Source organism: Chiloscyllium plagiosum, unplaced genomic scaffold, assembly GCF_037043375.1.
Source record: "Chiloscyllium plagiosum isolate Xiang-an unplaced genomic scaffold, Cpla_swu_hap1 HiC_scaffold_10, whole genome shotgun sequence".
In the NCBI taxonomy this organism is placed as follows: domain Eukaryota; kingdom Metazoa; phylum Chordata; class Chondrichthyes; order Orectolobiformes; family Hemiscylliidae; genus Chiloscyllium; species Chiloscyllium plagiosum.
The window spans coordinates 87,042,767-87,057,437 of record NW_028270148.1 but is presented as its reverse complement, the minus strand read 5'-3'; the positions used below and the strand labels follow the sequence as shown (position 1 = coordinate 87,057,437).

At 41.9% G+C, this 14,671-nt stretch overlaps 1 protein-coding gene and 1 long non-coding RNA gene across 3 annotated transcripts in view; one reads left to right on the top strand and one right to left on the bottom strand.

Annotated features, from left to right (window-relative positions):
* Nucleotides 1-14,671, top strand: part of prkn (parkin RBR E3 ubiquitin protein ligase) — a 1,164,944-nt gene that overhangs the window by 1,126,297 nt on the left and 23,976 nt on the right. For both annotated transcript variants that reach the window (XM_087991523.1, XM_043696306.2), the window contains one exon: nt 3,743-3,829. In XM_087991523.1, coding sequence (XP_087847649.1) covers nt 3,743-3,829 — 87 coding nt within the window. The remainder of the gene's footprint in view (nt 1-3,742; nt 3,830-14,671) is intronic.
* LOC122552979 (uncharacterized) overlaps nt 13,153-14,671 on the bottom strand; it is a 99,543-nt gene continuing 98,024 nt past the window's right edge. The window contains exon 5 of the long non-coding RNA XR_015758491.1: nt 13,153-13,471. This is a non-coding gene — a long non-coding RNA (uncharacterized LOC122552979). The remainder of the gene's footprint in view (nt 13,472-14,671) is intronic.

Genomic DNA, 14,671 nt, shown 5'->3' with positions numbered 1-14,671 from the left:
ATTAAGCTGCCAGTCCTGTCCATTCCTGAGCCATGTCTCTGGAATTGCTGTGATATCCCAGCCCCATGTTCATCTGCCTTACCTGTTAGGCCTCTTGTATTCAAATAAATGTAGTTTAATTCATCAGACCTACTTCATTCACTGCTTTGTTCCTGCCTGACATGTCTGTTTGACATACTCCTTCTCAAATCTACCAGTGTTAGACTGATGTCATTCGTCAGTATCTCCCTGGGTCCCACCACTACCCCTCAGCCCCAGCCAACCTTACCAGTTTGAATCCTCCTGAGCAGCTGTGTAAATCTCCCTGCCAGTATTTTAGTCCCTTTCCAATTCAGGTGCAATCTGTCCTTCTTGTACAGGTCTCTTCTACCCCAGAAGAGATTCTAATTATCCAAAAATGTGAATCCTTCTCCCCTGCACCAGCTCCTCAGCCATGCATTCATCTGTTCTATCCTCCTATTCCTAAGCTCACTAGGTTAAAAATCCTCAACCCTCACTAACTCATGGCACCAGGAGTAATCCAGATATTACTACCCTCGAGGACCTACTTTTTAAATTCCTGCATAACGTCTTATATTCTTTCCTCAGAACCTCATCTTTTTCTCTTCCTATGTCATTAGTTCCAATCTGTACAAGGACCTCCTGCTGGTCCCTCTCCCCTTTGAGAACATTGTGCCTCCTGTCAGAGATAGCCTTGATCCTGACACCAGGGAGGCAACTCACCATTCTGATGTTTCACTATCAGCCGCGTGATTATCTGTCAGTGCCTCTGACTAGAGTGTTCTTATCACAATCGATCGCTTGGAACTGGCAGACCCTTCATTATATTAGAGCTGGAAATGTGTTGCTGGAAAAGCGCAGCAGGTCAGGCAGCATCCAGGGAACAGGAGAATCGACGTTTCGGGCATTAGCCCTTCTTCAGGAATGAGGAAAGTTTGTCCAGCAGGCTTAGATAAAAGGTAGGGAGGAGGGACTTGGGGGAGGGGCGTCGGAAATGTGATAGGTGGAAAGAGGTCAAGGTGAGGGTGATAGGTCAGACTGGGGTGGGGGCGGAGAGGTCGGGAAGAAGATCTCAGGTTAGGAAGGCGGTGCTGAATTTGATGGATTTGACTGAGACAGGGTGGGGGGAGGGGAAATGAGGAAACTGGTGAAATCCGAGTTCATCCCTTGTGGTTGGAGGGTTCCTAGCCGGAAGATGAGGCGTTCTTCCTCCAACCGTCGTTTTGTTGTGGTCTGACGATGGAGGAGTCCAAAGACCTGCATATCCTTGGTGGAGTGGGAGGGGGAATTGAAATGTTGAGCTACAGGGTGGTTGGGTTGGTTGGTCCGGGTGTCCCAGAGGTGTTCTCTGAAACGCTCCGCAAGTAGCCGGCCTGTCTCCCCAATATAGAGGAGGCCACATCAGGTGCAGAGGATGCAATAGATGATATGTGTAGAGGTGCAGGTGAATCTGTGGTGGATATGGAAGTTTCCTTTGCGGAGCGTTTCAGAGAACACCTCTGGGACACCCGGACCAACCAACCCAACCACCCTGTAGCTCAACATTTCAATTCCCCCTCCCACTCCACCAAGGATATGCAGGTCTTTGGACTCCTCCATCGTCAGACCACAACAAAACGACGGTTGGAGGAAGAACGCCTCATCTTCCGGCTAGGAACCCTCCAACCACAAGGGATGAACTCAGATTTCACCAGTTTCCTCATTTCCCCTCCCCCCACCCTGTCTCAGTCAAATCCATCGAATTCAGCACCGCCTTCTTAGCCTGAGATCTTCTTCCCGACCTCTCCGCCCCCACCCCAGTCTGACCTATCACCCTCACCTTGACCTCTTTCCACCTATCACATTTCCGACGCCCCTCCCCCAAGTCCCTCCTCCCTACCTTTTATCTTAGCCTGCTGGACAAACTTTCCTCATTCCTGAAGAAGGAACGTCGATTCTCCTGTTCCCTGGATGCTGCCTGACCTGCTGCGCTTTTCCAGCAACACATTTCCAGCTCTGATCTCCAGCATCTGCAGACCTCACTTTCTCCTTCATTATATTAGAGCCAGTGTTGGTATCAGAAACCTAGCTGTTCATACTACCTTCCCCTCAGAGTCCATCACCTCAAACATTTTCCAAAACAGCATCCCTGTTTGAGATGAGGATAATCACAGGAGACTCTTGCATCACCTGCCTCCCTCTCCTTCCTTTCCTGGAAGTCCCCCATTTACCTGACTGTATCTGTGGTTTACCTCTCTCCCGGCAACTGCCATCCATAACATCCCCTAGTTCTTGTAAATTCCCAATTGCCTCTAACTGCCGCTCAAACTGATCCATGCAATCAGATAGGATTTGCAACCAAACGTACTTCCTGCAGACACAATCATCAGTGGAAACTCTCCCTAATCTCCACATCCAACAGGAAAGAGCACATCACTCTACTAAAGGCTGTCTTTGCATCTCAACAATCTACAGACCAGAAAATAGCACAGTCTTAGTGTTCTAAAAACACTTCTCCAAGCTGGGTTGGTACTTGTTTCATAAGTTTAAAGTTTAATCAAGAGACAGATCTCAATAAAAACATCTAATCAAAAGGGAACCCACTCTACTCACTGTTATAGATTTACAAAAGAAAAACAGTAAGGTTACACTTTAAAATCAGACACTTATCTGCTCTCCTGCTGTGAGCTCCAACACTCAGGTTTCTCAAGGTTAGCTGTGAATTTCACTGTTTGTTAGGTTTCTCAAGGTTAGCTGTGAATTTCACTGTTTGTTTGTTTTTCTTAGAAAGAACTCCAAAGTCCAGAGATACTTGAAACCAAACAGCAAGGTAGCAGGTGTGCAGATTCACTGCTGAGTCAGACAGCAGTGTAGGTTTCTTTATCCATTTAAATCACTTCTCATATGATCACTGCCTTTGTCTGTCTTTCTCCTTTTTTAAAAGTGCCATTGTTTTGATAAGTTTCCCTCAAAGTTCCAAATCACTGCAATAGCTAATAAAACAGTAATTACTGTTCCTAGAATTCGAGGAAATCAACACTGAAAATAAAGCAGCAGCTTTACAGCCACATTTTATTCCTGACCTCCATTCAGAATCCATTCACGGAACAATATTAATAAAATGAAACACAAGATTACCCACTGTTGCTGCCATCAAGCTTTGGCATCAATTATTGATTGCTTAATAATCTCATCCCACCACCATAGGTATTAACCCAGCTGTAGGCAGGGTTGTCACCCCGTGCAATGTGCATGCAGCTAACCAGTCCCCACTAACGGACTGGGGATTGGTAGTCCTTTGAAAGCACTCAGTGCCTGATTGAGGGATTAGAAATTGAAAAGGATGGGATGTTCCACCTGACAGCCATCTCTAACCTTCCTACTGGCTTCTCTGCCCTCTCTTGTTGTATGTACCACCTTGCTTCTAATTCCCAACATGACTTACCTGTGACCTGGTGATCTGACTTTACAGCTGATGGAATTCTGATGAGCTAATAGCCCTGGGTAAATCAGCCTTCCATCCCTGGGGTTGTGATTCCAGGAGAAGGGGCCGTTCTGGCATGCTTACCTGACTGACTTGATGAACCTTCCCAGAAAAAAGGCAGTCTGAGTCTCTCACCTACTCTTCAGCAAGAAAGCAAGAGCCTAAAGCCACAAGAGTCCACCCAATGAAACACTTAGCTTATACAGATAACTCATTAGTCATTCTTGCCAACTTTTTAACTGCTTTCATGTATTCTTTCTCCACATTTTTGTCTTTCAGTTTATATTTTGCCGTGAGTGCAAGGAAGACTATCATGAGGAGGAGTGCAGTGGCCTTTGTATGACAGAATGCACTGTGACCCAGCAGGTAAGGGAGTGAATTCCTGGGAAAGCAATACCTTTAGATGCTTTCTGGTGCTGTATTTGCAAACTATTCATTAAGTTTTCTCGGTGAAAAAGAATAACTCCGCGTCTGTTTTGTGCCTTTAAGTGTGATGGCTATATTTATGAAATAGGCTTCTGTGCTGTTCTCAAGCAGGAATTGATACGTGTGGTGAGAATATGCAGGTTCATCTGTCAAAAAGGGACAAGTAGATTTTTCCTGTTTCTAAAGAATCTTACACACTTATTTCAGTTCTGACATATATACAGTAAAATAACAAATGGCACAGAGTGGATTACAAAACTATAAATACAATTGGAGAAATCAACTGATGTTACACAGCTGCATGAGCATTGAATGGTTTTTCAAGATCATCTGACCCCTGAAATTAGATTATACCTTTGAATTATTTCATCATGAACTCTTATAGAATGATAAAGTACAGAAGAAGACCATCCAGCCAATTTTGCTGTGTTGGCTTTTTTGAAAAATCAATGCAATTTGTCCCATCCCACTGCTCTTTCCCCAAACCACTGAAAATTTTCCTCCAATTCCCTTTTGGAAATTATTGATGCATCGCCTTCCAACACAGGCAGTGCACTCCAGATCACGATATTTTGTTGCATAAAGACATTTTTCTAATTGTACTCTAGGATTTTTTGCCAGTTATTTTAAATCTGTGACTTCTGGTTACTATCCTCCAACCAATGGAAATATTTTCTTCATACCTACACTGCCAGAACATCTCTGTTAGATCATCCCTATCAGTAAGGAAAACAATCTGGATTTCTCTGGTTTCTCCATATAACCTTGGTCCCTTATTCCCAACAGGATTCTGGTAAATCTCCTTTGCACCAAAGCTTTGATATCCTTTCTCAAAATTATGATGGGCACCAATTCTATGTCCAGACCATGTTATTCTGGGGAATTATTGGTCATTTGAACTAAATCAATTGGCACACCTCTCAGATCCCTGAAATATTATTGCTCAGCTGCTCTCCAAACATTGTCTTGTATGCCCTTAGTATTCACATTTTCATTCTGAAGGTAGATAGATATAGTACACCATCATGAAGATTAAACTTAGCACTATCACTAGCCTCTCCTTCTGGCCTTTCCCATTCTCCTTTGAACCATAATCTGCTCCTGAATGTGCAGAGTACAAAATATCTAATTTCTCTGGATGGTTGTGATTATTTTGGACTGTTATTTTTAGAAGTGGATTTGGAAATGATGCAAAGCAATGCAAAATAAGCAAAAGCAAAGTGAATGTACACGAGTTCAAAAAAGCCACATCTACAACATGGAGACAGGTGGTGATATTGATGCAGTTAATAGGTTAGGCAGTAAAGACAATTACTCAATGTCTAAGTATGAAAAAAAAACAGCTAAGATAAAACGGAATCGATAGTCTTTTACAAAGAGTGATCAAAAGAAGAATAGGCAAACACAACTAAAAATGAGAGTATTTTTGTGGTGTAGAGGACATAGTTGAAGTTTGGAATGAGTACTCTACACTTCCTTTAATTTGGAAGAGGATGTGGCATAGCAGCTAGCACTGCCACCTCACAACACCAGGGTCCATGGGTTCAAATCCAGCTTTGGGTGACTGTGTAGAGTTTGCACACTCTCCCCATGTCTGTGTGGGTTTCCTCTAGGTATTCCATTATCGTCTCGCTATTCAAAGATGTGCAGATTAGGCAAATTAACCAACGTAAATGCAGGGTTATGGGGATTAGGTCGGGTGCTGGGTCTGCGTGAGACGCTGTTTGGAGTGTCAAAAAATGCCTACAGTTTGAAAGCAACCATTTGGCCCATCGAGTCCAGACTGTCCCTCTGAATAGAACCCCCCACACCCCCCAGTTTATCTCTGTAACCCTGCATTTACCATGGTTAATCCACCTAACATGCACATCTCTGGACTCTGTGGACACTTTAGTATGGCCAAGACTTGAAGTGCTGAATGACATCTTTCCAATGATTCTATCAAATGGTAAAGGAGGAGACCTGCTTATGTTATATTGAATAGGGAAAGGAATGGCAATCAACAAAGTATGAAATTCATGTGCTTCAGATGGGATGCTTCCTAGGTTATGAAAAAAAAGGTGGAATTTGCAGAGGGTCTGACCACAATCTACTAATTGTCCTTAGATCTGGGATAAAATTTAAAGGCATTTGAAAAAGTATTGACTAATAAACAAGTGTCACACTGGATTCATTAAAGGAAAATTGGATTTGAATAACTTGATTGAGGTCTTTGATGAAGTAATAGAGTTATCTTTCAAGAGGGTAGTACAGCTGATATTGTGGATTTTCAAAAGCTATGAGTCAAAATAACACATAATAGAATTTTAGCATAATTGGAGGTGCATGGGAGTAAAGGAACTATGGCAACATACCAAATTATACTATTTTAAAGAGGTTGCCAGAACAGAGAGGCAAAGTCTTTGTTAAGAAAAGCAGGTCAGATCCATGACTTCAAAATTGGTTAAGAGACAGGAAGGAGAGATTTGAATTGTAAACATGTTTTTCAGAGTTGAAGAAAATATATGGCGATGTCCCTCAGGGTTTAGCATCAGGACCACTGCTCTTTTTAATAGAAGTTAATGACCTGGATCTGGGTGCAGACTGCACAATTTCAAAGCTTGCAGCTGACACAAAATCAGAAACACAGGAAAAGTGAAAAGGATAATATATAGTAGATTTCAGGAAGACCTAAGCTGATAAAATGAGCAGAACATGTAGCAAGTGAAACTATCAAACTAAATTGATACATTTGGCAGGAAGAAAGAAGCAAAATAAGTTTATACAGTATAATTTCAAGGAACAGAAAAGCACAATGTTTAGGTGCTAAGACAAGTTGAGAAGGTGTTTAAAACAAAACAGATAGGACACTTGGTTTCAATAATTGAGACAGTGAGTATTAAAGCTAGGCTTTTATGCTAAACATTTCCAAAATAATGCTTGGACTTTCTGGGAAGCACATTTTAGGAAATATATCCAAGGCATTCTCCTGGAGCTGAAAACATTAGGAAATTTGATTAGAGCTGTTCAAATTCATGAAGGTTAAACAAGATTAAATAATGAGAAACCATTCCGCTCAGTAACCATAGGGCATAGAATGAAAGGAGACACATTTTTATACAGAGTTGTGATCTGGAACGCACTAGAAAAAGAGTGGTGGAAGCAGATCGAGTTGTAAAATTCAAAAAAGGAAATCAATATGTTCTTTAAAAGAAAAAAAATAATCACAGCACAATGGGAAAGAGCTCTGCCAAAGAGCTGGAGAAAATAAGCTGAAAATAAGTACAAATAAGCTGAATAGTTTCATTCTGTCCTGTACCTTTCAATGGGGCAGGTTTTATGCTCCCATTCTGATGCGATGGCAACAGGAGAAGCACAAAAAATCCAACAGCTGACCTTTCCATTCATATCCACCCCAAACCTGTCTGAAATCAATGGGGGAGGAGTTGGGCAGTCCACCCCCATGAGGCCTACTGAAACTTTTAAGTGGCATCATAAATCAATGCTCTAACAATGGCAGGGAGGAGCTACCCGCCACCACATTGGAAGCCCAACAGCTTTGGCTATGTAGCCTGGTGTTGGACAAGAGGATGGAACTGTTATCCGGTCCCCTAAACTCAATGGATGTCCCTCTTCCAAGGTTACCCCCCTTTAATTCTCCACAGGCCTATGAACTTAACTGTCATTCCAACTCATTAAGATCCCTGAACCCTTACCTGGGCTCCTCAATGTGGTAGGACTGCCTCTGGCACCACTCCTTCCTGGCACTCTGGGCCAATGGAGCTATGGGTGATCAAATTGGCCAGGAGCTTTAAAAGGTAGGATTTTCACAAGGAAGGGGCTGAGGCCTCCCCTTAAAGGAGTTAATGCTGCTCCCAATGTTAAATTGCTGCAAAGTAACTGGCAAAATAATGCTGGGTTCACATTCACCTTTTTAGCTAGGAGGGCTTGGACCACATCACCCTGTAGGATTCACCAAGAGTCCACCACAATCATACAATGGGATAGGAAGACGTATTCAGAGGTTGCAAATAGAGAGTTAAGTTTAATGGGACACTGTGGTCCTAGCCAATATGGCAAAACTGAAAGAGGTGGTGTGTCCCGTTGGTGTGTCCCCACCTCACTCCTGACAGCTGCTGCACAGCCCTCTATGTTTGAAAGGCAGAACTTCCTTTGCTCTCTGGATTGGAGAACCTAACTCAGAGCTCTGTTGACCAATCAGATAGCTGGTATATCTGTAGTTCCAGTCCTGCCACCAGAAGAGATGGTCACTGCTGGACCGGCAGCCAGACCCAAACAATGGGAAGCCTGGACAGAGGTAACTCTGGATCTAATCCAGGTTTGAGAGGATGGGGGATATAGGGTAAAGGGAGAGATGACCTCAGGGAAGTAGCACCAATGACCCCAGTGTTTCTGCAAAGGAGGTGCCAACTGTGCCTTCTGACACCAGCCTGAGTTAGTAAAGTTGTTGAATGTCCCACATCGTGTGGATTTTGATGGGATGGGGTCCTAACTGGCCTATTAAGACCCACAGTTGGTTCAAGACAGCTATGTGTAATTGCAGTGATAGCAGAGGTGAGGGAACAGAAACATGCCATGGCACCCATTGTTCTTTCTGTTCTCATTGCCCAGCTGCAAACATGCCAGTGGAGAACATAAAATCCAGCCGAGGGTACATTCAGAAAGTAGGACACAGGAAGTATTGCTAGACATGCTTGCCCTCGAAAGGTGCCAAAAGAATGATTGATTTCCTGAAGATCTTACCAGGAAAAATGTAAATATAAAATCAAACAGTGCCAACATCCTTTGCAAGGATTGAAGTATCTGATTCCTTCCTTTGTCATCTTTCACTCAGCTCTAAATTGTGCCTCAGGTAGAGTATTCTGTAGAATGCTGGGCAACATTGAAACCATTTGATCCCGCACTGCAGAACCATTTCGGGAAGAAAGCACAGTTAATGTTTTGTGACAGGTGATTCTTCATCAGAACTGTTAGTAGCTGGCAAAAAGTGGTATTTATGCTGAAGCTGAAGTTGGCAGGGGTATTGGTGAAGTGGAGAGGTGGAGATGGGGCCCAGAGAAAGAGAGCTATGAAAGGTGTAGGTAACCAAGAAGACTATGGATAGCAGGCCAGGAAGGAAGAAAAGCTGAATAAGTAATAATAAGAGCTAAGAGTAGGAGAAATGGGTGAGCATTGCCCTGACTTTCCTGTAGCTGAACATTTTAACACAGTGTCCTGCTCGTATACCCACTCATCTGTCTTTGGCATGCTCCAGTGAATCACAGTGCAAACCGGAGGAAAAACATCTCATCTTTAGACTAGGCACTCTACAGCTTTCTGGATTCAATACTGAGTTCAACACCTTCAAATTGGGAACCAACTCCCATTTCATTTTTTTTACGCTTTACTTGTTACATTCTCTGTCACCATCTCATCTCTCCCCTCCCCACACCCCAGTGGACTATCTTTCCTTTCAGGCTGGCAGCTAGACACACCTTTGTTCTGCCATTCTCACATTCTGATCACTTCATCTGAACTATGACATGTTTTCTCCCCTTCACTCGACACCTCACACACCCACAACACGACCACCCCCCACACTCTACCTCTGATGAAGAGTCATCTAGACTCGAAATCTTAGCTTGTTCTCTCATTGTGGATGCTGTCTGACCCGCTATGACCTCCAGCATTTGTTGTTTTCAATTTAATTAGATGTTGCCATTACCTTGAGCTGTTCAAAATTTCACCCATTGTTTAAAAATTTACATTTGGGATGTGAGCAAGTGGCAAAGCTACCATTTATTGCTGGGCCCAGGTTCTCCTGAGAAAGTGGAAATGGACTTCTTTTTTGAATCACTGCCACCTTGCAGTGTTGGTGCTCCCAGAATAATGATAAATAGAACATTAAAAATCACACAACACCAGGTTATAGTCCAACAAGTTTATTTGGAAGCACTAGCTTTCGGACCACTGCTCCTTCATCAGGTGTGTGATGTTAAGTAGGTATATCAGAGCCAATAACAATAAGTGACAAACTCAACTGTGGAGGTGACAAACCAAAGATCGGAAAACAGCGAAGGAGTTGAAACTGCAGAAGTTATAAATTATAAATTTGCACCTGCTTTAAACAGACAGTGGGTGGCATGCATAGTCAGTGTATCTGACTGAAGAGACTTTGAATTCACTGTATCTTAGTACAGGGCCAAGATAATTGCAAATCCGGTGGAGGTTAACTGTGACTTTATCAACTAGATCTGTCTGTCAACTGATTGAGAATATTTCCTGCTTTGATTGCACCGAAATGTAAGTCAATCAGGCATGCAAGAAAGATACTTAAAATTAAGTCTTTGAGAACAAATATTGTGTACTATTACATAGAATTATATGGAATGACTACACAGAAACTGGCTATTCAGCTCAATGTTTTATGCTTCTTCCCACTTCTCTTTATCACACTCATCAGCATGTCCATTGGTTCCTCACTTCCCCATGTACTGATCCAATTTTCCATTAAATGCATTAAAGCTGGTCATTTCTCTACCTGTGCTGATGAGTTTATCATCCTAATTACTTTATCTGATAGCATTTGAGAGCCTGGATCACACATAACTCAAAAGCCATATCTTCGTGGATGCTTCCATCACTTTATAACATCAGTGCCATGTAATATGTACTGTCACATGCTGCTTTTTCCCTAACACTGTTACAGGACAGACTATGCATAGCTACTTTAACATTCATTCAACTGAAGATACCATGACTTTTTAACATGGGTACTGGAACACTTAATCTGCATTGTAAAAAGTGATAAACAGGAAATCAATAAATTAGGTATGCCCTTTGTACTAACCAGTGGCTGCTTGCCAGATGAGCAATTTAGATGTGCAATCAAAGTCTGAACCAAGATTAGTCACCCTGAAAGCAGTGGTTATGAGCTTGTCTCTGGCCTCTGAAGCTCTCAGAAAAATTGATCTGGCCTCCTCCCAAGGAATGTTCTCCTGGTCAATCTCTTGATCCTCAGCCTCATCTTCATCCTCAGAGAATTGCTGACATTCTCTCATTTCATCTAGCATATCTTCTGCAACTTTGTTGGTTCAAGTTGTGAAGGTCACAGCTTACCACAACCTTGTGGGACAACCTGTCTGGGCTATACTGTAAAGACTCACCAGAGTGATCCAAGCATTGAAACCTTATGTTTAGGAGGCTTCTGGTCTGTTCCATTATAGCTCTGCTAGAAGTGTGATAAATGATATACCTATATACAGCACTGGTCTGTGGATTTCTTGCAGCACAATAAGTCAGGTTTGGAGAAGGGACCTCTTGTCTCCCAGAAGCCATGCCTGTATGGGGAAAGGAATTACAAAAGAGGCAAGCACCTATGAGTGCTCCAGTGCAGACTGGAGTCGTGCTAGTTCCCAGGATGTCTGGTGCAGACATCCAAAATGTAATCAACAAATTAGTTGAACATTAATGAAGTGGGATCCTTTCATGTTCACAAAGTTGGTGATGGGCAATCTCAAAGCAAGATTGGTGTAACCATTAGCATCCTGCACCTAAGACAAGTCCGCAATAGTGGAAAATCCTAATACCCTAGCTGTTTGACTCCCTTCATGAAGATTGAAGATAACAAAAAGACGGTTCAGGTGTAATTGTCATCATTAACATCCCAGATCCACATATTAGTGGGGAGATGTCACAGAAGTCCCCACTTGCTCCCTGAAAATGAGCTGCTAACATAAAAGCTAAGGTAGACAAGCAGGAGGCTGGAAGAACACAGCAAGCTAGACAGCATCAGGAGAAGTCAACATTTCAGATGTAACCCTTCCACCTCCTGAAGCTGTCTGGCTTGCTCTGTTCTTCCAGCCTCCTGCTTGTCTACCTTGGAATCCAGCATTTGCAGGTTTTTTTGTCTTTAACATAAAAACTAAGGGCAGCTGTTACTTTGATAACAACTAGAATGGGATTGTTACTCAGTCCTTGTGAGCACAAATCCTCATCCAGCAATCAGCTTTAAGCTGAAATGATAGAGTTGAATGTACAATCTTCAATAACATTGCTATGCAGACATTTGTATATAACTGTAATGAAGCCTGAAGTGAAACTTTGGTTCTTATTGTTTAAAGGCTTCAGGACCCTGGAGCAACCTTACGATTATATCATGATTATGACATATGTTCTTAAATACCACAATGTGGGGGAGTTAGAAGAGGCTAGAAGGAACACTTTGGAAGGTACACTACAGCGAAACCTCCTGGAAGACATAACACATGGACGTGAATGCACAAAGATAAATTAATCATTACCCAATGTAATTGTAAGCTGAGGCTGGTGTATTTATGGTTAGATGCATCACAGCATTTAGTATGTATCATAAATAGTGTTACTTTGAAGTTTAAGCCTGACTATAGTCCTTAGTGTTACCTTTTCCTCAACCAGTCTAAAGAGCATAAAATGCTGTGGCATCAAACCACATGATAAATGATGGGGGTAGTGGTGGAATTCACTGCCCAGAAAATCATAGCAGCATGAGAGACCAAGAAACAAACTTGAGGTTGTCTGAAAAAGATAAAATTTCAATAAAAGAAACTTATTTCAGAAAATGATTAGCTTTAAGATCAGCCAGTAGCAAGAAGAGTTAAAATAGAACTGAACAGCCGCTGTGAGGGGAAACATCTTTGAAAAATACATCCTCTAGAGAAACCATCAAAATGCTGTTGGTCTCAGAAAAAGCGTTTTACAGCTAGTAATGGGGTAAACAAGCAGTTTTTTAAAAATAATGAAAACAGTAAAAGGCCACCATCACTAAGGGGAGAAGTATAATTTGAGTATATGAGAAAAGAGCTTAAAAATGTATTGCTGGAAAAGCGCAGCAGGTCAGACAGCATCAAAGGAGAAGGAGAATCGACGTTTCGGGCATAAGCCTTTCTTCAGGAATTCTAGCTCTGATCTCCAGCATCTGCAGTCCTCACTTTCTCCTATATGAGGAAAGAGGCTTATTTCCAGATACCTAAATCAAGGTAAGTCCAACTGATTCCCCTTCTTTATTCACATACACCCTTAGTTGATCACAACAATGTTAACTAAAGCATCCTTTCCCCTTTCCCTTGTGAATCTGTCTCTCAGACCAAATGAATTTATGTTTCAAAATGAAGCCAATTTAACCAGGCTTTCTTGTCTCAAAGAAAGAGTAAGTTTATTAGTTACTAAACATGAAAAGAAGTCATAACACAGCGCACATACATGCAAACTGAAAATGAGAATAAAGTCCAAAAACAATTAGAGCCTGATCCATATATCCTTTAAGTTGTTCATTATGACAGCTAATGGAATGTTGCAGCTGTTATGTTGGATGACGCTGATATCATTGACATCTGTACTTGAGCAATCCATTTTTAGATACTTGGCTTTGCAGATTTGCTGAAATTTTTTTGTCCTATTTTCTTCCCTTGTTGACTAGCCTCCAGCACACAGAGTGAGATAGTATCCTTTTTGCCTGAAGCACAGGGATATGTAATGATTGTCCTCAAGCTGTGACCTTCACAGCACACGAGCCCAATAACACGCCAGATTTGCAGTTGGTTTTAATCTTTTTTTTCTATATTCCTGGAGGAGTAAAACACAAACATTTCTTTTGACTGCTGTCCACAATGTTAAATATAATTCACAGGAGATGTTTTCCTGTTGAGAGAAGGTGATTAGATTGCCTTGCAATGCTGCCTTGTTAAAGTATCTGCTTGAAGCTTCCTTGACACCCTAAAGCATACAGAATTCCAGAGTTTCAGATAGGGAATCTTTCTGTAGCCAGTAAATTCCATTTGTAGGAGTTATGTCACCAGTCAGGCTTGACTTGCAACTTTAAACGCTTCTTGCCCAAAAATTCAAAATGGCCATGAATAATTTGGTATTCTGTCCTGTCATGATACCACACTAACATATTATCACATGAGCTCTTATGTTGTGTACAACCTTAATCAAATGCCTTCTACAAATGCTAAGTCATATCTACAAGTTCCCCTTTATCAATCTTGCGTGTTACTTCCTCAAAGAATTTAAATAAATTAGTCAAACATAAATTTTCATTTCACAAAACCATGTTGACTCTGTGTAATTGTAGGAGGAGAAAGTGAGGACTGCAGATGCTGGAGATCAGAGCTGAAAATGTGTTGCTGGAAAAGCAAATCAGGTCAGGCAGCATCCAAGGAACAGGAAAATCAGCTCTGATCTCCAGCTACTGCGCTTTTCCAGCAACATATTTTCAGCTCTGATCTCCAGTGCTGCCTGACCTGCTGCGCTTTTCCAGCAACACATTTTCAGCTCTGATCTCCAGCGATTCTCCTGTTCCTTGGATGCTGCCTGACCTGCTGCGCTTTTCCAGCAACGCATTTTCAGCTCTGTGTAATTGTAGTACAATTATCTGAATGTCCTGCTTTTACTGCCTTAATAATGGATTCTAGCATGTACCTTATGACAGAGGTTAGGTTAACGGGCCTATCATTTCCTATTTTCTATCTTCCTCCTTGTTGAATATTAGCAATACATTTGTGATTTTCCAATCCACAGGGACCTTTCCAAAATAAAGCAAATTTTGCAAGGTTATAACTCATATGACCATAAGAACTAAAAGCAGGACTAGGTAATTCAACTCAGGCTTTCCTTTATTGTTCAGAGTATTGAGTACAGGAGTTAGGGGGTCATGTTGCGGCTGTACAGGACATTGGTTAGGCCACTGTTGGAATATTGCGTGCAGTTCTGGTCTCCTTTCTATCGGAAAGATGTTGTGAAACCTGAAAGGGTTCAGAAGAG